The sequence below is a fragment of the Accipiter gentilis genome, chromosome 10 (genome assembly GCF_929443795.1).
Source record: "Accipiter gentilis chromosome 10, bAccGen1.1, whole genome shotgun sequence".
NCBI lineage: Eukaryota > Metazoa > Chordata > Aves > Accipitriformes > Accipitridae > Astur > Astur gentilis.
The window spans coordinates 39504036-39527595 of NC_064889.1; the positions used below are offsets into that span (position 1 = coordinate 39504036).

General features: G+C 62.3%; 1 protein-coding gene across 1 annotated transcript in view; it reads right to left on the reverse strand.

The window, feature by feature from the left end:
- SDK2 (sidekick cell adhesion molecule 2) overlaps positions 1–23560 on the reverse strand; it is a 51454-nt gene that overhangs the window by 13136 nt on the left and 14758 nt on the right. Inside the window, exons 2-19 of the mRNA XM_049812176.1 lie at positions 16861–17020; positions 8680–8786; positions 7111–7258; positions 6158–6291; positions 4966–5077; positions 4580–4770; positions 4328–4411; positions 4062–4256; positions 3718–3834; positions 3403–3570; positions 3017–3119; positions 2561–2737; positions 2327–2463; positions 1971–2118; positions 1744–1884; positions 1469–1650; positions 1067–1182; positions 160–355 (exon numbers count right to left, since the gene is read on the reverse strand). Of these exons, the coding sequence (XP_049668133.1) occupies positions 160–355; positions 1067–1182; positions 1469–1650; positions 1744–1884; positions 1971–2118; positions 2327–2463; positions 2561–2737; positions 3017–3119; positions 3403–3570; positions 3718–3834; positions 4062–4256; positions 4328–4411; positions 4580–4770; positions 4966–5077; positions 6158–6291; positions 7111–7258; positions 8680–8786; positions 16861–17020 (2616 nt within the window). The remainder of the gene's footprint in view (positions 1–159; positions 356–1066; positions 1183–1468; positions 1651–1743; positions 1885–1970; positions 2119–2326; positions 2464–2560; positions 2738–3016; positions 3120–3402; positions 3571–3717; positions 3835–4061; positions 4257–4327; positions 4412–4579; positions 4771–4965; positions 5078–6157; positions 6292–7110; positions 7259–8679; positions 8787–16860; positions 17021–23560) is intronic.

Sequence of the window (23560 nt, forward strand, 5' to 3'; positions counted from 1 at the left end):
CTTGCCTGGGGCTTCCCAGGGCTCAGCGGCACCCTGCTTCCACATCCCCACCGGCAACACCAGTGGGACCGAGTCCCCCATTTCGGGGCTGCTCCCACCCTCCCCGGGAGCCGCGGGTGGGCAGAGTCCGTCCCGCGGGAACGCAGAGCCTCCCCGTACCGTCCTCGTGGGTGCGCACCAGCTGGGGGGGGCTGCGCGGGCCGTCCCCCGGCGTGGTGAAGCACAGCACCGAGGTGAAGTACTCGGCGAATTTCCGCAGCCCGGCCACGTAGCCCACGTGGACGCTGTCCTGGAAATTGGGCCGCACCGTCACCACCGTCGCCTCTTCCTCGTGCTCCGGCTCCCAGGCGATGAGCTGCGGGAAGAAGGAGCTGGGACAACAATACCGGGTACTGGCATCCCCGCCGCGCACATCGGTACCACAAACACCCTCCTCCGGGGCACCTCCGGCCTCTCCTTATTTATTCAGAGTTGATTAAATATCAATTAATTGTGCAGGGAACACTTGATGCCTTTAACAGCATGTGTTTACCCCTACCAGCCGATACGGAACGCGTGCTTTGTGATTAACTCCCATTGATAACGGCGTGTAATCGCCCACTCGCCTGCATTTAGGAGGGATGTTTGGGCATTTAATTGGTATTGTGCGAGATAGCCTATAGCAACTTAATTAAATACTAATTAGGCCCTAAAAATACTAATCAAAAATACTAAGTGGCATTTAATAAGAATGTTAAATATCCTACTTGCTCTGGTTATCTCATTCAGTGGCAATTAAATTCCTGAACTTCTTTTGAGTGGATTAAGAAACAAGTTGAATGTTTTAATTCAATTTCATTAATGTAAATTTGAATTAATTGCAATTTGGAATTAATTACAGAGCCGGGGAGGCTCCCAGCCCATGCAAGTGTTAAATCTCAGTAACTGTTATTTTAACAGTCAGGCCGGAACCAATTCAAATCTGGGGTTTTGGTGAGAAGTCGAGCCAGTTTGTGAAGGTCGGCTGAGGAGTTTCCCCTCCCCGGCTGCCCTGATTTTGGGGAGACCCGCAGGAATCGCCCCTCACCTTGTACCCCTGGTTGATGCCGTTGATGAACTGGGGGCTGGGGGGGTTCCAGGTAAAGCGGATGGTGGTAGAGTTGGTGGCCTCGGTCTGCACGTTCCCCGGCGGCACCGTGGGGACTGCCGGGATGAAAGGATGGCTCACAGCGGCTCCAGCTCCACAAGGTCCCCTCCATCGGCCAGGTGTCAACCCCTTGGGACCCCCAGCACCCAGGGTGGTGCCCCAAGACACCCCTGACTGGGTCAGCCCTGCCCTGGCTCTGCAGCCCCTGCTCATCCCTCCCCAGCAGGTCCCAGTCTCCCTGGGACCCCCAAACCCATCCTCCCGCCACCCATCCCCAACAGCCCCATGGCACAGCCTGTCGCCATCGGGACGAACGCCAAGCTCCTGCCCGTCCCTACCTACCTCCCTGCAGCGTCCACTCGGTCACCTTCATGCTGTACACCCCCAGGCCGGCACTGTTGTACGCCGCCACCTCAATCTCATAGTTGGTCCAGATGATGAGGTCCTCCAGGAGCAGGTTGTTGACGTCGGCGTTGGTGATGTTCTTGAACTGGTAGCCCACAGGCAACCCAGCCAGGCAGTACCTGGGGACCAGGGGCTGTCAGAACTGCCGGCGTCCTCACCGGCACCCCGGGATGCCGGGGATGGGGCACCCGCGCTCCCCCGCCGGTGCCTACCGGATGATGTAGCCCTTGAGGACACCATTCTGGTGGCTTTCGGGGGGCGGCTGCCACTGGATCATGATGGACTGGTTGGTGCGGCCGCTGGCGATGACGTTCTGGGGAGGTGCGGAGGGGGGCTCCTCAGGCAGGGACACCCTGGGGGGGGGGGGGGGGCGGGATGAGCCAGAGATGAGCACCCAGGGCCACCGGCCCACCCCTGGGACCCCCCAGCTGTGGCTCACCTCTCCGTGTCCTTGCTGAACTGCCCCCTGCCCACATCGTTCACAGCGCAGAGGCGGAACTGGTAGGAGCGAGCGGGGACCAAGCCCCGCACCATCACCGACGTCGACTCGGGGTCCACGCTGGCCAGCAGCACGGTCCAGGGCGCGTCTGTCGGGGGGGAGAGGGGGGGCAACGGGGTGGAGGACCCGACCTACAGGACATCGGGGTCCCCTGCCCAGCTTACGAGTCCCGTGGTCCCCAAGCTCCCTGCAGCATCCCTTGCCCACCACCCCTGGGTGATGCCAGAGCCCAGACTTTGCCCGGTGCCAGCCTAGCTGGGGCCAGCGGTGCCGAGGAGGTGGGAGCAGCCCCTTACTGTTTTCGGAGACCTCCACGACGTAGCGGAGCAGGGGGCTGTTGCCGTCGAAGGGCTTGGCCCAGGTGAGGTTGATGGCCCGTTTCTCCAGGGAGCTGAGGGTGGCCGTGGGGCTCTCAGGGGCGTGGGGGAGCTGCCTGGACAGGGGGGGTTAGGGAGGGGGGCGGTTAGGGAGGGGGCACAGCCCAGGGCGTGGGGTGCTGGTGGGGATGAGTGTGTGTGTGGGGGTCTCACCGGACGCGGAGGTGGGCGCTGCGCGAGTCGTTGCCCCCGGCGGAGACCACCTTGCAGGTGTAGGTGCCGATGTCGCCCGACCAGGTCTGGGAGATGTGCAGGGTGCCCGTCTCGTCCAGGCGCACCCGTGGGCCGCTCTCCACGCTCAGCGGTGCCCCGTCCTTCTCCCAGACGTACCTGTGCCGGGGGGGGTGGGTGGGTGGGGGGGTACCCAGAAGTCCTGACACCCTGCAGCCCCTCACAAGGAGAAGGGACCAAGGGTCCCACCGGTGTGCAGGGCTCCCCGTGCGCAGGGCACCAGGTGGCACTGCAGGACCAGCAGTGCAGGGCTGGGGATGGAGGCACCCACCATTTGCCCACTCCCTCCCCAAGCCCCCGGGGAAGCGGTGATGGCAGACAGGCAGCCTGGGGGTGCCTAGATCCCCCCCACAAGCCTCCCAGCCCCATCGCACATACCTGACATCCACGCTGGGGTCGTGGGTGACCCCACAGCTCATGATGGCTTTGGTCCCTTTGATGACGCTCTGGTCCTGTGGCGGGTCGGTGATACGTGTCCTTGCTATGGGTTGGGGGGGACGGACACATGGGATGAGGCATTGGCACCCGGAGGGCTGCCGGGGTGGCATCGGCAAGGGACAGCCCAAGTTTGCACCCACGCAACCCAACCAGCCACGTGCCAGAGCCCATCCTCGGCACCCCCAGAGAGCTCCATCCCGCACCACGCGCGGCGGGAGACAGCACCCAGCTGCCCACAGAACTGGTCAGGGTCCATCCTGCACCGTGCAGGCAAACAGGGCGGCAGGCAGAGCCGGGTGACGCGGGCACGCTGGCGGGCGCCTTACCCCAGACCACCAGGTCGGCAGACGCCTCGTCCACGCCGCGGGAGTTGGTGGCCAGGCAGGCGTAGGTGCCGGCGTCGGCGAGGTGCGCGGGGCTGACGAGCAGGCTGCCCGACTCCAGCAGGGTGAAACGCGGGAGCTGCACCGAGCCGCTGGCCAGGATCCGCTCCCCTGGGTGACACGGGGGAACCCCATCAGCAAACGGTGCCTCAGCCATCGGCCAAGCCTGGTGGCCACTGAGCCAGGTGGCCGTGGAGCTTGCGGAGGATGCCCTGGTGGCCATGCTTGCCCGCACCCCAGTGCCCTCAGCCCCTTTACCTTTCTGCCACGTGATGGCCGGGCGCGGAGCCCCCGAGGTCTCGCAGTTGAGGATTACGGACATGCCATCAATCACTGTGCTGTCCTGGGGACCCCTGGTGATGTTGGGGGCGATGCCTGTGGGGTAGAGAGATGCACAGCCCCTCCTGAAGCCCTTCCCAGTGGCCAGCCTGGAGCTGACCCGCTCCTGGGGCATGGGGGGGGGGGGGGTGTCCCATCCCCACGGGAGGGTTTCCTAGTGTTCCTGAGCCCCCCGTGGAGCCCAGCCAGGGTGTCCCAGGCACATCCCACCCACTGCCCAGGCAGGGCACCCTGGGCTCCAGAGGGGGGGGGCTGGCACCTACTGGTCACGGCCAGGTACGTGGTGGTCTGCACCTCTCCGGCCGCGTTGCGGGCAAAGCACTGGAACATGCCGGTGTCGTCGGGGACCAGCCCGCTGATCTGCAGGCTGCCGTCCGCCAGGAGCTGGAAGCGGGACAGCTTCTCCAGGCGGATGAGGGCAGCATCCTTGTACCAGGCCATCTCAGGGGGGGGGACGCCTGCAAAGGACAGGGCCAGGTCAAGCACGGGACCGTGGCGGCACAGGGAGGGCGGCTGGGGAGCGGCTCACCTTTGGCTTGGCAGGGGATGGCCACCACCTTCTCCATCTCGGCTGTGATGTGCCTCTCCGGCTCCTTGACGAACTGTGGTGGCTCTGCAAAGGGAAGCCCGACGATGGGCAGGGGGTTGCGTTAAAGCTCGGGTCCTCTGGCCCCACCATCAAATGACTCCCCTGCCTGTTGCCTCCCATGTCAGCCCTGGGGCTGAGACCGCCTCAACTCATTGCACGTGTGGTTTAGGCTACCCGTGGCCAGGGCCTCACCCAGGACGGAGAGGTAGGCACCCTCAGCCACGGCGGGCACGCTGCTGCTGCGGAGCACGGCCTCGCACTCGTAATAGCCGCTGTCGCTCAGCGTGGGGTTGAGGATGGTGAGCCGGCGGCTGTAGTCGCTGATGCCGCTGGAGAGGGGCACCCCGTCCTTCTTCCAGATGATGTGCAGCTTGATCAGCGGCCTGGGGTGGGGGGGGCGCGAGCATGTTGAGAGACAGTCCCAGCCCCTCTGCACCCCACCAAATCCCCACCTCACTCCATCCCGTGGTACCCAGGAGCCCTGGTGGGAAGGGACCTGGGGGCATCCAGCCCTGGAGCCGGGCGATGCCAACAGGGAGATGCCCCGTCCCCATCCCGTCTGCCTCGACGCTACTCGCCTGGCATTGGCCACACACTCCATGGTCACCTCCGAGGTCCCGGCCACCACGCTGGTGTTCCTGGGTGGGACAATGATGGTGGGTGCGATGGGATCGGCCGGGCCACCCACATCTGGGGAGAAGGAGGCCAGAGGGACAGCCGTCAGCACCCCCTGCTCACCCCTATGGCAGCCCAGCCCCCAGCAAGGCTGACGGGGCACCCAAAGCCCCGTGCCTGCTCTGCCTGGCATGGACGAGATAAAGGTAGCAGGGACCAAAGGTCCGTGGGCTCTGCTCTCCTGTGGAAAGGACGGGCAGGTCCAGCCCATCACCTTGGCATCAGGGTGCCTTCATAGCTCTCCCTAAGCCCTCTCCTCCTGCAGGAGCCTGTGGCACCAGCCCGGACCCCAGCCTGCGTGGCAGCACCGGCTGGCAGGGAGGAGGGAGAAGGGGAGTATATAAAGCAAAATGATTGCAACAATAAAAAACCCTCATGTAGGCGCTGTAAAAATGTGATCGGCTTGAAAGCTGCTGATATAGCTGAATCCATAAACATGGGCTCCAGGTTGTTTATTACGCACCAGGATGCCCAAGGTACAGAAAAACAGATTAATGAGGCAGGAGGGGAAGGGGGACAGGCAGAGTCCTCAGTGGAAAGGGATAAACCCCACCACAGAGCAGCAGGGGGGGGGGGGGGGGGGGGGGGAGATGGGATGAGAATACCCAGAGGATTGATGCCACTTTGGGGCATCTTCCCCGGGATGGGCTGTCACCACCTGAACGGGGGCCGGGGGACCTTCAGCCAGGTCTTGCAGGGTCCAAGGGGACCGGAGGGATGGGGGCCACAGGGGTGTCCCCCAGGCAGGGGCTGATCCGGAGCAGCATGGGCTGAGAGGGGAACATGGGCAGGAACGGGGCAGGGTGTCCCACAGCAAAGCTGCTCCCGTTGGGAGCACCATCCCATCCCACAGACCAGTCCCGCGGCACGGCCGGATCCAGCCCCGGCGGTAGGGACGGCGGGGGAGGCTCTGCCCATGGTACAATTAGTGCCTGCAGCACAGCCCCAAGTGCCTAAATAAATTTTGAGGCGGCTGAACTGTTAAGTCAGCAGAAGCCGGAGCATCCGAAGAGATTTACTGCAAATTAAACTCAGGGGTGAGCCAGGCGGTGCAGGGGGAGCGGGGCCAGGGGGGGGCAATGCCCCCGCACTCACTGGCCACGGTCAGCGTGATGGGCTGGCTCGTCTTGTTGTCCCCGTTCTTGTCATTCACCGCCTGCACGTAGTAACGTCCCGCGTCCGGGGCCACGGTGGAGAGGATGACGAGGGTGTTCTCCAGCGTGATGGCTCTGCGGGGACGAGCGGGCGGTGCGAGATGAGGACGTGAACCCAACGGGGATATCGATGCAGCGAGCTGGGATCCCGCACCCAGCATCCGCACCAGCCCCAGGGCACCCAGGTGGGATGGGGATGGGGATGGCCCCCAGCCTTCCTCCCGCCTGCCCCCGGACAGGGGCTGGGCTCAGGCACTGGCCCCAGGAGAGAGCCAGGACCATGCCGGGACCGAGCCCCAGACCCCCGCACCAAGCGGAGCACATCGGATGGTGCAGATTAATAGGACTTTTTTTATTTTTTTTTTTTTTTTTTTTTTTTTTTTATGGAACGATCTAATCTGCTGGAAACATAAAATGGTTTGGGGAATATATATTTTTACCATTAAATATGAGATAAAGGAGTTTTATCTCCTCAATCCTGCTTTGCAAATAGAAAGGAGACCAGTTCAATTCCTGCATAATGTGGGTTACAAATTCAATTCCTACACGCTGCATCTGCCAGCACTGGGCTTGCCGCTCCGGTGGCGCCGGGGCCTACCGCAGCTCCACGGGGATGCCTGGCGCACACACATGTGCCGTACCCGGCTCTGTCACGCTAGCTGCTGCCCCAGCACGTGCTCTGCCCCTTTTGCCCACTTTCCTCCCTCTTATTCTCATTTTTTTTAAAAATTTCATTTCCCCTATGACAGAGCCATTAGTCACCAAGTCTGTCTCCGGGTTTTAGCACGACGCGCTCAAGACGTCTGTTAAACATCCTTATTGCAAGGACGACGGCAGCCGAGGGAAAGGCAGCCCCCCCAGAGGGGATGCTGGGGGGATGCCGGGGGTACTCACATGCGGCTGCTGGGGGAGATCTTTCGGCCGTCACGAAACCAAGTGACCTGGGGCTGGGGGAAGCTGGCGATGCGGGGCGCACGGATGACGGCCGCCTCCCCGTGGGACACGCTCTGCTGCGTCTCGCTGTCCTCAAAGCTCCCCATATCTGCAAAATGTGCCGGAGAACCACGTCAGGGGTTGGGGAGGGGCCGGCAACGCAGCCGGGGACCCAGTCCCTGGGTCCAGCTGGGGAGCAGGCTGGAAGCTACGGGGATGGGCTCCCCCAGGGGATGCAGAGGGGCTGCCCTGGGGTCTGGGCTCTGCTCCCCTCCTCGGCTGGGCTGGCTCAGTTGGCACAGGGCACAGGATGGCGGCGGGCACGTTCCTGTGTGCCAGGGGCTGCGCTCGGATCAGGATCCGTCCCTGCAGTACCCGGAGTTGCACAGCCCCATCGTCTGCATGCCAGACCGGGGACCGCTGCCCACGTGTCCCCCACCAAGGATGGGGTGCAGGCGCAGCAAGGAGGGCTCAGTCCTGGGGCTCCCCAGCATCTCTCCCTGCCCCAACCTGTAGCCCAGCTCCGGGAGGACGCCGGCATGACCTTGGCTCCGCGGGCAAGGTTGGGGCACCCGCCGCCTCCGTCCTGCCCAGCCGTTTGCAGGCTGGAAGCACGCAGCAATTGAGGAAAGCAGAGCGAAGCAGGGTGCGCGGAGAAGGGGGGCAGGGGATTTTTATTGACTTCGCTTAATTGCTGTAATTAAAAACATGTAAAGAATCTTTTTTTAACGACTTTGCCATTATCATTAGTTGTTAGCACAGCTGCCTTATTAATTTCTCATTAGTTTCCTGATTTGTCACTGCTCCTCAGGAAGGGGTTTAAGTGGATGGGATTGGGGACATCCCGGAGAGAAGGGGTGACAGAGAGGGGTAAGTCCCCTGGGGCACAGAGCCAGCATCCCAAGGCCTCAGCACCCTCCTATCCTGCTTAAACCCCCCACGGTGCCTCTGCATCACCCCCCAGTGCAGACCCCCGAGGTCTGGCCCGTCCCGCTCGGGTTCACTGGTTCGCAGGATCCGTGCCAAGCCGTGGCAGCAGCACCCGGGACCGAGCCGCCGGCCCGGCTACCCCTGCTCCCGTGCTGACGGATGCAGCCGCCCAGCCCCGCACGCTCCTGTTTGCTTTCAGTAACGATTATAAACGGTGTTTGCTTCCAGCGCTCCACGCAGCTGGGGAGAAGCGGGGCTGCTTTCATGCTGCAAAGCGTTTTATCCCTCCAGGGAGCTGAAGCCGCCTGCCCGGACACGGTGCTGTGGGTTTCCCAGCCCCAGAGGTCTCTGCCTGCACCCTATGCTCTGCCCTGCCCTTGGGGTGCCCCCCTGCACTCCCAACCACCACGGCTCCAGACCGGGCAGCGGGAGCAGCAGAGGCAGCAGCAGCCCCATCCCTGCCCAGCATCACCCCAAGGATGCTCCGGACTTGCGTGGGCCATGGGCTGCACCAATGCCCGAGCCATCCCGGCAGTGTTGGGGAGCTGGGGGTCCCCGGTCGGTGTGTGTCCCCCAAACACGAGCGGGGCTGTCACTTACAGGCCACCTGCACCTCGGTCTGGCGCTGCAGCAGGGCTCCCATCCGATTGCGGACGATGCAGCGGTAGAAGCCGGCGTGCGTGCGGTCCAGCGAGGTGATCATGTACCTGCAGGAGAGAGGAGCCACCTCAGTGGTGGACGGGGACATCCAAGTCACCGTCACAGCCCCCTGGGAGAGGCTGCAGGTCCTATACAAGCCCCCCAATTACTGCTGGGCAGCAACCCCAGTGCCAGGTACCGGCTCCTTCCCCAAGGAGCGGCTGCTGGAGGTGGGTGTACGTGCATGTAAGTGCGTGTCCATGCAGGCACGCATGTGTGTGCACGCTGGGGAGACAACACGGCATCCCTCGCTGCCACAGAGGGACTCGTGGCCACGCACACAGGAGGTAATTTCACGGCACGAGCCGGTGACCGTCACCCGCCCGGTGCCGGGGGTGGATGGTGACTCACTGCCATGAGTGGGATGCGCTGGGGAAGTGGCTTCGAGCTGTCAAAAGCGGAGGCGGCTGCCGGCAACCTGGCACCCACTGCCCTGACCCCTGCGCTGAGTCCCGACGGTGCGCGGCAGAGGCACGCCGGGGTCTGCCGGTGTCACTCTGCCTCGGCCCCGTGTGCGGCCGAGCCCAGCACCGCTCCGATTAGCTGGGGCTGAGCCGCCTTATCATCCCCAGAGGCTGCTCTTATCAGCCGCCAGCGCCAGCAGCTGATAAGCAGATAAAGGAAATAACCACGTCTCGATTCACCCACCGCCCCCGAGCATCGCCCCGGTCTCCAAGCCGGACCCTGCTGTCACCAGGCATCCTCAAGCAGTCCCCGCTCCCAGGAGGGATGCAGGCGTTCCTGCTCCATCACCCCCAAAATAGGCTGGATCCCCCCCCCAACAGTGGTGCTGATGGGCGACCCTGGGGGGGTGAGCAGGCGCCGCAGCATCACCTTCCCCGACGGGGAGTGCTCGGAGATAAACCAGAAAGGGAATAAATAACCAAGCTCAACCCTCCTTGCCCAAAATCTAATCTCACATTAAAACATGCCGCGGGCTGTTTCGGCAAAGCTTTGTTTGTTCTTTTGATAACTGAGCGTAAATTAAACTTTCATAAGACACAAGGAGCACGTCCCCTCTGCGGCGGGGCCCCTGCGCCCACCCGTCTGGTGCAGGAGATGGTGCCGGGGACACGGGGCTCCCACCTCGCCCAGTGGCACCACCGAGCCACGGTGGGCACAGTGGGACTGGCATCAAACCCACTGCCGACAACCACCCACCCACGTGGTGTGCCAGGGATCACCCGTCCCCGCGGGATAAGGGAGGATGCCCTTTGGGAACACATCCTTGAGTGTCACAGCTGATATTTAAAAATGATCCCCAGAGGCTTTAAATAAGATATTTCAATTCCACAGAGCTGTCAGGAACTGATGTGGACACCAGGAATAATGGGCCCGCTCTCCTTGTGGTGTCCTCGTTAATAAATCACACGCACACACTGTGACTCCTAAACACACACACGCACGCGGATGGACGGACGGATGGACAATCGCTGATGCCCACCTGCCCACTCAGCAGCGGAGGGTCACGCACGGTCCCCACACAGACCCCCTGCCACGTCCTCGCTGCCACGTCCCCTCCAAACCCTCATCCCAGGAAGGGGCCAGCACAAAGCCCCCGGCGCAGCCCACGAGCCACCCTGTGGGACCCAAACCCCGCCTTGGGGCTCACGTGCACCCACGCACGAAGCACCCACCGATGCACAGCCCCACTGCAGCGCCTTGTCCACACACACGTGGAGCCAGGACACCTCCGTGGGCACCCCCCCCAGATGGGGACACCCCTGCAGATCCAATTAATGGGGTCCGGTCCCCGCACCACCGGAGCTGGAGGAGCTATTAAGGAGCCGAGCTTCTGCACACACCTAAGCGGCTGAAAATAGCCCAGAGAAAGGAAATCAATTACCGGGCGCAGCCTGGCCCGCAGTCATTAACCAAATACGAGCAGAGACTTTGTTCTCTGCCGCTCGGCTTCCACGGAGGCTTTTATCCAAGACTGCTCTGATTTGATTTCCTTCTCCCATCACGCCTGGCTGTAAGGGGACGGTAACCAATTTCACCCCCCTCGCAGGGAGAAGCGCTGCGGGCGGGAGGAGGGGTGAAGCATGCAGCCCCAGCACCCCACACCGCTCCCCCCCCCCCCAGTTTGAGCAAGCAGGAATGGCCACGAGCCACAAGCCATGGCTGCTCCTCCGTGGCCAGCAGCTCCTGGCTCCCCAAAGAGGAGGCTCCTCCACTTGGGGCCGATCCTGCCACCCGGTGCCGGCAGGCACTGCTCCAACCGGGTCGCTTTGCCCATCTGCCAGCCCAGAGGCGCTTTTCGTACCGCTCAAGCCGGGACGGAGGTCTGGCCGTGCTCCCGGCGCAGCCCTTGCTGCTGACTCTGCTGTTTCGAGGGGCTTGTTTGGTTTGTTTGTAAAGACAGAGGTTGACAGGGCATCGTCTGTGGGGAAAAGCACTTCCGAAGCGAGAACTGACCTGCGCTTCAAAAAAAAAATAAAAAATAATGCACTGATGGAAAACAGCGGCGGTCTCCAGGCTCGGTCAGGAAGCGGCTGTGCCACGCTCAGCCCCGGGGTCAGGAGGGGCCTCCGGAGCCAGAAGCTCCGTGCCGGGGGAACGGCGGGTTTGCAGAAGCAGCCGGCCGGTGGAAGGCTTTGGCACCGGATCGATCTGACAGATGGATGGGCTGCACGTCGGGAACGACAACCTCCCCATCCATCTACCCAGCAGCTCCACCGCAGCGAGGCAGGGCAGGGGTGCAGCACCGCGCTCAGCCATAACCCCCCTCCTCGCCGTGCGACCCTGGCGAGGCACCGGCAGCGCCGACACGCCGGGCTGCACGCACCGCCTTGTTACGGTAGGGCTGCTCACGGTGCCGCGAGAGTGATGCCCCAGTCCTGGCTGATGCTCCCAGCTCGATTATTGTAGGGTTGCTGAGAAGCGTGGGGCTGACGCTGCCGAATTATTATTAGATTGAGGGGGTGGAGAGGGGCCAGGAAAAGCATCAGCCAAAGGATTTGATCCATCAAATTGAAAGCCAGAAGAGTGCAGAAATCTGTGTGGTTCTTCCAATGTCACCCAGTAACAGCAACAGCTGGATCGGATTTTGGATATCAGCACATTGGCATGGTCCCCTTTGATTAATATCCTGTATAACGACTAATTAATTCTAGAGGGGACATGTATTTGAATAGTTACTGTGCAATAATGAAATGTCAAGCGAGCATTAAAACACACTTAGCAAAGGTTTAACGACTCCCAGCACCTGAGCCACGTGTCCCAGCACCTCCGCTTGCACCCATCCGCCACGCTGGGCTTCCGCTCAGCATGTTTTTAAATAACCCCCCTGGTACTTCATCAGCCCGTTAACTGTATTATTGGAACTCAATTAGCTCCCGATTGGAAAGGGCTCTGTTTTGACACACACGGTGGGAGCTATCAACTCTCCGCTTGCCAAAGTGTTTTCCTTTGGTCAGGGGAATTCGGCGGGTGCCGGCAGCCCTGTAAATCGCTGCCTCGATCGGCCCTGCCAGAACAATGAGCCATTGAACAATTAATGCCCACATATTAATCTGCCACCTTCCTGCAGAGCATCGAGGGGAGCAAGCGCACAAGCCTCAATCCGTGTTACGGCATCCGGAGGGCTCCGGCACATCCCTCTCCGGGAGCTCGGCCACAGCTGCCGCCCACCTCAGGTGGCATTTTTGGGTCCGAGAGCCCCCCGCCTGTCTCCTTCCCACAGCTGCCTGAACCCACGTAAGGTCCCAGCAAGGAGATCTCCTCCATCACCTCCCCCCCCGCCCCGTGCCTCTCGCCAGCCCCGATGCCCCCCGGGCACCACTACCCTGCACCCGGCAATTGCTGCCGCTTGCTCACGCCAACCCCCCCATGTCCCCCTCAAAGCCAAACGAGGCACAGAGAAAGGCAGGAGCCTTCACAGCACAAGCATCACCAGCAGAGCCCACCCCATGCTGCCCATTACCGGCTCCGCGGTACCTCACCGGCACTCCTGGGGGCTTTGCCACATACGGCAATGCCAAATACGAAGCCGGCCAGGCTGGAGCCACAGGCAGCAGAAACTCACTGCTAGGCTCCTACTCAGCCTGGCTGCAACCCCTCCAATGCTCATTAGCTCCCATTAATTATATTATTGAATGGCAATTAGCTCCCCAGGGGGGAGGACTGTGCTTCGCACCTGGGCTGGCAACGACCTGGTCCAGCCACAGCAGGGACCTGCTCCCCGCAAGCAGCAGCACAGTTTGGGGTCCCAGCAGGGAGCCAGGTGTGAACTGCCACCAGGTTTGTGTATTTGAGAGCATCCTGGCTCCATATTTAACACAATCTGGGGACAAAGTATGGGCATCAAACATCCGGGGTGCCCAAAAAGCCATAAAGGCTTGGCAGAGTCCCATGTGCGTAGCATGCCGTGTTCCCTGCATCCCTGGGGGACGCGCACCCCAAAACATCCCAACCCAGCAGGATGGGGGGTTGAAACAGCCCCAAATCTGCCTCTCCTCCATGAGCCCGTGTAGGGTGGCTCCTGCCAACCCTCCCCACGCATGGAAGTAGATGGGGATGGGTAGAAGGCACCACATGCTGGAAAACCACCCCGGGTGGCCTTGGTGAGGGGCGGTGGGGCTGCGCCGTGCCCGAGAAACCCAGGGGAGCACCCAGGGAGGCTCAGTCGTGCAAACCTGGTTTTGCTGGGGGAAGGCACGGTGAGCACAGCAGCGGCAAAGCCAGCCAGCGTCGGAGATGTAATTACACTTTCCCAGGCTCCGAGCTCCCGGCAAAGGGTATCCGGGCTCTTGGGAAGAGACAGGGGATCCTTTAGTAGCTGCTGGGCTCCTGCACCAGCTGCGGAGGGACATGGGGAGAGGAAAGAGGGCTGATTTAGTAGACAGAAGATGCATCTCTACGGATGGGAGTCTGTCCAGAGGTAATCTATGTGTAAGGTAATTTCCGAAGGCAGCAGGACTCGGTGCAACCCTTAATACGACAATCTCATGTGATAAATTACCAGACCCAACTAATCTGCATGTTAAATTTCTTGTATGAGAAATAAATATCCTCAATTCACCAGAGAAGCGCTTTCCTTCTGAGGATTTCATTAAAGACATCAAGCTGCCTGATTTGCATGTTATGATTCCTCGTACGAGAAGAAGTCAGGCTCTGGAGAGCTCGCAGGAGAGCCCGGCACCGGCGAGATTATGCACGGAAAAACAGAGCTGGCCCTGGAGAGCGCAGTGCCGGCGTGCCAGGGCACGGGAGCAGAGCGTGCGGGAAAGGCTCCACCGCCCACCCGCCTCGCCGTCACCTTAACGAAGGTCACGACGGGCATTGGAGGGGACGGGGTTTAGCTGTGGGGTCCCCAGGCACGGGAGGCAGCTGGGGTCCCATGGGATAGCTGCCTCCGTGCGCCCCACGCCAGCGGCAGGCAACGGAGGCAGCAAGTGGGTGAAGGCAGGCTGGTCCTTGATCTCCCGCAGTCCCCAGGGATGCTCCCGAGCGGGGATGACTCCATGCACACACAGAGCCGGGCTGGTCCCCAATCCCTCTGTGGTCCCCGATTACACTTGATCCCCAGGGATGCTCCCGAGGGAGGACATCTCCACATGCACATGGAGCCAAGCTGGTTCTCGATTCCCCCGCGGTCCTGAGGGATGCTCCCGAGGGGTCGGCTCTAGCTGTGCGCAGAGGCACTGCCTTGGCCCTCGCCGGCTCGGGGCCGGGGGTCTGCCGAGCCCATTCCCCACCTGCCCATTGCCGCACGCCAACAAGTCGCTCCGGTGGCAAGCTGGCGGCTGAATCGCTGCGGGAAGGAAAGGGCGGTCGCCATGGAAACTCGCTGCCAAACTGGGAGAGTGGTTCCTTCCCTTAAAACGCGGCGTGAGCTCGTCTGACCATCAGACGAGGATGAACTGAGGTGGCTCGTGGGGAGCGTGGGGCTGAAGGGCCGAGAGCCCCAGCCCCCAGAAAAATGGGTAAAAAGTACAAGGGCGATAGCAGCCGGCGGGATGCCCTGCTGCAGGAGAGGATTTGGGGAGGAGCGGTGAGGATGCCGAGGACGGGATGCTCGCTGACATGCCGTCCTAGCTGGGAACCGCGAGGTGATGCCACCAAGCCCGGACGGCTCCCTGGGGCTGCTCCCCCCCCCGCAGCACATGGCTCTGCTGCAAAGGACGGTGCATCCCATCATGGGCATGGCCAGGCCCTGGGGAAGGTCCCTCCTGTCCCCAGAGTGGGGACATGCCAGGGGCCACGTGCCAGCCCCAAGCTGGGGGGGGGTGGGTGGCTGCACCCCGCATCCCTCACCCACACTGCCGATGCACCCGCAGCCATTCCCGGCCCCTGCACGGACAGGAGCATCCCTGAGCCTCCCTGGCCATAAACACCAGCCCTCCCCTCTCCAAGGATTACTCTGTTTCTAAACTCGTTAACTTTTAATTACTACCTTCCCACTGCCTGAGCAGGCTGGCTCCGTGCCACCGACATCTCTATTAAAATTCAATTTCTGCCCATCATAACTAATTTTGGTACTTCGCCTTCCTCACCGGCAGCCTTCAATTCCAGGCAAGATGTCCAAACTCTCATCTCGACACATTAAATCCCTGCGGAGACCCAGGGACAGGCAACGCACGCCGGGCAGAACGAAGCTGATGCCAGCAGGTTGCATCCTCGCTGCCGAGAGGACGGGTTAAAGCCAGGCAGCGATTTGCATAGAGGCTGTTTGCTTCATTAGCTGCGGCTGGGTTTGTTTGGGTTTTCCCTACGTGTTTGTTTATTTTCTCGCTTCCTTCCTTAATCCTTTCTGGCTGGATGCTGGAGCCAGAGGCGGGGGCCGGGGGCTCCGGGGAAAGGGAGTCACCTTGGCGCAGGGACACGGGGCTCCAGAGCTGCCGGGCATCCCAGAGCGGAGATAAGAGTGGTGGCTCCTTTCCTACAGAAGGGTAAACTGAGGCACAGAGCAAACCCAGGAGCACAGTCGTGAAAGGAAGCCAGGAATCCCCGTTCTGGGTTTGGAGGTGCCCCCCGGATTCCCTGACCCCCTCCAAGGGTGGGGGAGAGCCTGATGCCTTTCTCCTGCCTGGGGCGGGTGGCTCTGCCCCAGTGCTGTGCAGCTGCCCTGGAGGAGCCCCTGCACGGGCCCTGCGTCCCCCCACCCTGCTGTCACCACCTTCCCCACCATCCTATTTAAGGGTCGACGTTTTGCCTTGTTCCCACTGCAGCCAACGTGACCGCCCGACAGGCGTGAGCTGTGGGAATCGTGGGGCTCAACAGGTCTCCGAGCTTCGACACCGGGACTAGGGACAAGGGACCTGTCCCACGGGGCACCCAGCACTGCTAAAAAAACCCAGCACCGAGCCTGGGGCGTCGGGGACTTCACAGAGCTGCAGTCACCGGTGGCTTGGTAGGGGACAACCCCCCAAGGATTGTCCCCAAGGATGGCCACTGCTCCAGCACCCAGCACGGCACCGTGCCGGGGAGGGGACCCAGCACGGCACACGGTGCCGGAGAGGGGACGTCACCCAGCCACATTGTCTGCGTTCCTGGCATCCCGGAGCAGCCCCGCGTTGCTACAGCAACACGAAGCCTTTGGATTCAATGCCTTTAAACGGGGAACGGCTTGTCTCGGGCTGAATTATTGATTAAAACAGAGAGGATGACACACGCACACAGAAGAGACGGCGAGAGGTGCCCGGCTTGATTTAGAGGTGAGCTCCAAGAGGGCTCTGACGTGGGGGACGGCCACTCTGCGGCAGGATTAGTCGGCACATGGGGCTGGATGCCCGAACCCGGGGCGATCTCTCGTGCCGCCCTTCCCTTGCTCTTTTCCCCCATCGGGCCGTTCTCGGGGAGCCACGAGCCGGCCGTGATCTGTGGCCGGGTGTTAATCCCGCTTGTGCAAACGCCTCTTCCCTGATGTTGACCTGCTTAAATCCACCATTTGCTCTCCAAACAGAGGCGGCAGCTCCCGGCGTGCTAACCGCTGCCTCCACGCTGCCTGCCTCCCCGGGACGGCATCCCCTCGCAGGGACGCCGGCAACGCCCTCTGTGCCACGGCGATTGCCGGCAGGGACCGGCGTGCCGGGCGGGATTCGCTGCGGATGCTCGGCAGTGGCGGTGGTGGGGACTCACCGGTACTCCAGGGAGAACTTGGTCAGCTCCCGGCTGTTGTGAAGCCACTTGAACTCGAGGGGCCAGCTGCCCTCCGCCATGCACGTCAGGACCAGGCGGTTCCCCTCCAGGTGGACCTGGCTCCGCACCGGCTCCGTCTTAAAGTATGGGGAGACATCGTCTGCGGAGAGAGGAGGGAAAGGGGGTGAGAAACATGCCCGGCCCCATAGCCTGCCGGCCCCATAGCCTGCCAGCCCCACGGCAGCAGGACCACTTCATCGCAGGCATAAACATAAACCTGCAGCACGTGGGCAGGGGGATGCTGGTGGTCACCTCCCCGTCCCCCTGTCCCAACCAGGGCCCCCAGACCCCTCCACTGGCCGTTTTCCTCCCCTGAGCCATTTCACAAGCCTATCGACAAGAGCTTAGCCCATCTAGGGTTTATCTAAGCTGCTTGCTTTGCTTTATTCCCGGCTGCCTTTGTAGCGTTTCAGAAGCACTGAGCTTTTAACTCGGGGGGCGAAGGGGGCGGAGGGGCTGGGAGCAGAGCGAGACATAAACACTTACTCCTCTCCTGTTTTATTTGCTAAGTAAAACTATAAATCGAAACACACAGCTCCATTTTCTGCTTAACAAATGGAAGCCCTTTTACTTCAAAGACACATTCATATTCCCCAGCAGCTTTCAAGTGCGCTTTCAATCACAGCTTTAGGTTTTTTCTTTGGGGTAGGGCTTCACTTTCTTGTGTGCGCGAGCTGAATTCCTGCCACGGCTCTCCGCACACTGAGCCGGCACCAAAGCAGTGCCCGTGGGCTCAGCCTGCTCCGCTGCCCCACTGCCCTGGGGGGGGGATGTCACGAGTTTGCAGGAGCTCAGAGGCACCCAGACACCGCCAGACCTGCACTGGGGGGTCCCTCTCCTCTCCTCGCCGGCAGGGCACGGCTCCTGCACACCCTGGGGCGCCAGCTTGGTGCACCCACGTGGAAATGCCCATCTGATTTACACCCCGCTGCCCTGTCCTGCCTGTCCCCGGGGCAGGCACGGTGATGCTAAATGCCAGGCAAGTCATTAGGCAGGGAAGGAGCAGCTCGTGGCTCCTTAATTCAATCCTCCTCTTTGACCTTCAGCAGCGCTGGCTGGCACAGGCAGCTCTCACCCCGGTGCTCCTGCCCCAGGTCCGGGCTTGATCCGGGCACCAGGGCACCTTGCAAAGCAGGCGTGGGGCACGGGGGCCGAATCCTGCCACAGCCCAGCTCTCCAGCAAGCCCCGGACGCTGCGGGGGGGCAGAGGGGTGCCCACAGGCACGACGGCAGCTCGGTGCCCCAAATGTGGGGTTTGGCACCAAGGGCAGCTGGCTGCGAGCCCGGCCCGTGGCCGTGTGGTTCCCCGGTCTGGAGAGCTCGTGGCAACCCCGCGGCGGCTGAGCTGCGGCTTTTGGGATGCCCAAGGAGCGAGGCACACACGCTGGGCCTGACCGAGCCGGGCTCCTGGGAACATCCAGGGCGCAGGATCTGTGCCTGCGCACGACGTGTGCCACCTCTGCACGCGTGTGCGTGGGGGTGCGCACACGTGTCCCCACCATGGCGTGGCAGGATCTTGACCTGCAATGCCGGAGCTTCGCCCACGTCGGGCTGGACGGCACGGCAGGACTGAGACCCGGCGTGTTCAGTGCACCCCCCCCCCCCGCAACTGAGCCCAGCACCCAGCTTTTGGGAGGTGTTTGGGAGGCAGGGTGCTCCTGGTGCACCTTCCCCTGGGCCCGCACGCCGTTTGCATACATCCTAATTTGATTTTAAGCAGCTAAGGCTCATCTCGCTTTGAAGCACCCGAGCCATCTGTTCTGCATTAAGGGGTGAAAAACGGCACAGAGGAGGAGAGGCGGCTCCTAATTCCACTATTGATCGTGCGATCATTATCCACCCGCGAAGGTCACGGCAGCCGCCTTGGACCAAGCGGCTCCTGTCCCCTCGCCCGCAACCGGCTCCTCTGCTCCCCTGGGAAAGCCAAAACAGCCCAGCTGCAACAGGGGACAGCGGGGCTGGGGATCCCGGGTGCACCCCGGGCATCTCTTGTGGGGGGCAAAGGCGGCACCGAGCTCTGGACGGCTGTGCCGGAGCAGCTCCGGCTGCACGTATGGGCGACCGTGTGTGAAATCCTCATCATCCTCCAGCCGGCCGGTGCCCACCTGGGAGCCCCACACCCTGCCAGGGACCCCAGCCCAGCGCCGGGGACGGCAGGAGGAGCGGAGAGACCCGGGGAGGAGAACACGGCTGGTTTAGTGCCGACATCTCTGGAGAGGCCTCCGGGAACAAGACAGGCTGTTCCCGGCGTTCCCCTGCCCACCAGCTCCCCGGCGGCTGCCCGCGCCGGCTCTCGCCATCAGCGCGACGTTCTGCGGCACCGAGGGGAGACGAGTGGGGGGCCCTGATGTTGAGCAGCGTGGCACCCCCTCGCACCCCAGCCCTTCTGGCAGCCCTCCCTGCCTCAGTTTCCCTCTACTCCCCGGCACGCTGGCAGCACCCAGCGTCTCAGCTCTGCTCCCGGCAAGCCGGGGGGGGGAGCTGCTCTCTCCCACCATCCTGGCAGCATGACAGGCCACGGCATCACCAAATCCGGGGTGCACGGGGGTGCCCACCACCTCATCACCCCACCGCCGAGCCGGCGTGGATGGGGGCTGCTATTGCCCCAGTCCTGGACCCAGTAGGAGATTTCCCGATGCATGACAGCTACGTCCCCCCAAATGAAGGGTCACTATTGCTAATTCCGCCTCTCCCCCATCTGTTGTGACTGTTTACACTCCACTTGCTAATTAGAGCCTAATTAGCTGGTGCAGAAATTCATCACTTTCCAAACACAGGCGGCAGCGAGAGGCGTCCCCGGGAACATCTGCACATCTGCCGGTGGCACGGGCCGGTGCTGAGCTCCGAGGGCCGCCGGCCGGGTACCGTGCTGGCTATGCCAGCACGGCATGGTCACCTCCATGCAGAAAGGTGCCTCCAAACCACGCCATCCCCATCCTGCCCGCACCGGTCCCCCCAGTGCTGTGACCCTGGTGCTGAGCCCTGCCAGGGAGCAGCGCAGGGGACGCTGCCTCCAGGCTGAGCCGCTCCAGCCGAGCTGCCGGCGGTGATGGATGGGATAAATGGGATGCCAAGAGCTGGCAACAGGGAAGGGGGACAGGAACAGGGATGAGCCCAGCTCTCTTCCTCCACTGCGGATGACATTTTAATGCCAGGGCCTCACAAGGCACTAATCCTGCCTAATGGGATCACAATCTTTGCCCCTGCACTTTATTTACATAAGGGTTGCCGGGAGCTGGGTCTGAGCCCGGTGCATTAGTGCCGGGGAGGGGTGCGGATGTAGGGCAGGGAGCCCCGGTCTCATCACAAGAGCAGTAATGGATCCTAATTCCTGGGCGTAATGGGAGAGCTGGGAACTAAGCCCCCCTCTCCCCAGCTTCAAATCCCTCTTGATGGGAAGGGACGGGGAGTTTTAAGCCCGGAGGAATCCTGGAGTGCCTGCCAAGGGCAGGGCTCTGCCGGGCAGCTGCTGGTGGGGGTGGGAAGGAGGGTGCGATCCCCCCTGCGGGATCGAGATGGGGATGGGGGCGCAAGACGTGACTCCACAGGTCCCCCCCGGCCACCCACGAAGAACCAGCAGCTTGTGGGACACCCGGGTCCTTCTCCCGTCTTTGCTGTGGATGCCTCGCACGAGCACCGGCAGGCGTGGGTCCCCCTCCTGCCTGGCACGGTGACCCCTGGGACAACGCGGTCCCCCTCCCCGCTCGGGCTCAGCCCTCCTTCGGCTCGGGGTCACCACCCCACCGCCCCTTAGGGACAGGGGGTGACACGCAGCCGCTCCCCTCCCCGGCTCGCTAACTGGAAGCCGATCAGCCCAGCACCCGTTCCTGCTAATTGACATGAATCGGGGTGACAAACAGTGCGATGCACCGGGCAGCCCCAACCGAGCCGATGCTCACCAGCACCGGTGGGATGCCCTGAATCCAGCCCGTGGGCTCCAAGCACCCGACAGAATCCAACCACCACCGAGTACTGGTACCCAGCACCGTGCCTGCCACCTCGGCCACCCAGTGCCGACATCTGCCTCCGAGAAAATAACACGTTCACCTCCCTCCCTTCCCACCGGCCCCTCTTTGGTCTGGCCAGGATGCGGCCGGTGCAAAGGGGCAGCCCTGGGAAGGGAATGCTCCGCTGTCTGCACCCCACCTCAACCAGGGGAGGGGGGACAGAGCTGTGTCCCTGGTCCCCCAAACTTTGCAGGGCTCCCCCATCCCTCCCTGGGCATCACTGCCCAGAAAGCAGGACGGCAGCCCTGCGGGAGCCCTGGCACAGCCACCGAGCAGCCCCGCGCTCCCGCTCTGGCCCCCCTGTGCCCCCCCCAGCACGGGGAGATGGAGCTAAATCTCTTCTGCATCAGACTATCGCTGGCGCTCCGCAGCACGAAGAGATTAAAAAACAATAAAGAGAAAGCGAAACCCTCTGCTATAATTACCAGCCTTTAGCCGCCAGCGGAGGCAGGGAGGGAGGGAGGGAAGGAAAAAGGGGGAAAAAGAAACAGAGAAGAAGCAATCCACTAAAATTTTAATAGGAACCACTGCATTTAATTTAACGACACATTTTTTCAATTACCAGAATAATTGTTTTATTCATAAAACGAGTTTCAATAAGAGGGTAATTTTCCTTTGTTTTTATTATTCATTTGTGTAACATATTCGCAGCGCAGTTCCCCGGCGCTGCAGCAGCCGCTCCGCATCTGGGGGGCAGAGGGGGAGAGCGGGGGGGACCCTGCACCAGCACGGCAGGAAAGGGGTTAACATCACCAGGGTACCCCATAACCCCCAGACACAGCACCCATGGGGGACCACCTGAGCACCCAGGTGGGGTCAGAGCCCTGGTTGGGTACGATGAGAAATCGCCCCAGGGAACCCATCCTGGCCATGGCACACTGTCCCTCGGGACAAACCACGTCCCCTCCGTGGCCACCCCAGCTGGGTGACCCTGTGCCCCGGGACGGGCAAAGCCCTGGGGCCGTGCCGCTGCCCAAGGAGCCGCCTCTTGGCTAAGTTACGTTTTCTGCTTGTCGGATGGCAGCGTGCGGTTGGGAGGCATCAATTTTTCAGTGGATGTTGGTAAAGTCATCGGGCTGATTAAATGGCACGTGTCCCCGCGGGTATGGAGGGCACAGCCCCGCCGCGGGGATGGGAACCGCTGTAACATCCCGGCACGGTCCCCGGTGTCCCCACCACGGTTCCCTCCCGGGGAAGTGACAGGGACCACGCAGGGTGGGTGGCCAGCAGGTGCTGGGGGATTAGCAGTGATCTCCACCGCTGCCGGAGCCATTAGTATTCCTGAGATGAGGCTTCATCCCCTTAATAAAAAGCAAACACAGAATCGAAATGCCGAACGCTCCGGGCACCTGGGGAGCTATGGAGCACAACGTGCTGCTGAGCAGGGACCCAGGCGTCCAGCGGGGGTGGGGGGGTGGGGGGGGGGCACCCAGGCATCCAGGTGGTGCCAAGGACAAAGCCAAGCACGGGGTCGAGATGCCACAGGCATCTTCGCTGAGCCCGGTTTGTCCTCCTCCCAGCACCTGAGCAGGCACAAAGCAACCCGAGTCGCTGCCCCCCGAGCACAGGCCCCCCCAAACTCGCCGCACATGTGGCCCCCGCTTGCCAGCACCCATCTGCTCCGCTGGCAGCCCCCAGCCACGCCAGCCTCATCTGGCACAGAAGGGCCAGCGCTGAAGCCGTGCCTGCACGCACGCTCCGGCAGAATGAGTCCCTTTCAATTCATCGTCTCTCCCACAGTGACTTGATGCCGGGTTCAAATTTAGGGGAGGGATGGCAGAGAAAGCACCAAACCCAGCCACACGGCGATGGAGAAGCACCGGCAGGAGCAGGGATCACGGCACCCACGCAGCACCGCTCACCTGCGGGGACATCGGAGCCCCGAACGTGGCCGAGCCGTGACAACCCCGCCGGCACGGGGCTCTCGGCAGAACCCAGCTTTCATCTCACCGCCTGGCAAACGCGCGTTTGTCAGCAAAACCTACCAGCAAAGGGTTTTGGTGCCCGGCGGCAGCGTGCCGAGGTGCCGCGCCAAAGCGCCTTTGCTCCTCTCTAATCTGCCTGGCTCATACGAATTCCCTGGCGAAGCGTGGCGGCGGCGTGGCCGTGCGTGGCGGGACGGAGGCACGGTGCGGCACGGCACGGCATTCGGCTCGGCTTGCTCAAACCGGGGATGAAAGGCAGCGTTGCCAAGCTGGATGCAATGGGCGAAGATGCCCTTCGTGTGGCACCAGCCCCCCTTTGCTGGGACCCCCAGTCCCTCCACACCCCCCAAAGCGTCACGGCCATGAGCTGCAGCACAGGGACACAGTTGGGGGTTGAGGGTCTCCCCTTCCCGCTTGCACCAGGACCGGGTGGCCCCGGGGCTATGGGTGTCCCCACGTCCCCTGGTACAACCCGGGGGGCTCCAGCCCCGGCCGCATGCTGCAGCCTCCCTGGGGCTTGCCCAGGGCTGGCAGCGGGGCAGGACGGGTCCATCCTCCCCAACCCATCGCCCACCAAAGCCAATATCCATCCCAGCATCTGCCCTCGGTCCAGATCCCAGTGAAATGCCTGACCCAGGAGCACAGGATCAGCCACAAGGGACACCCCAGCCATCCCCTGTTCCCCCCAGGCTGGGCGGGTGGTCACGG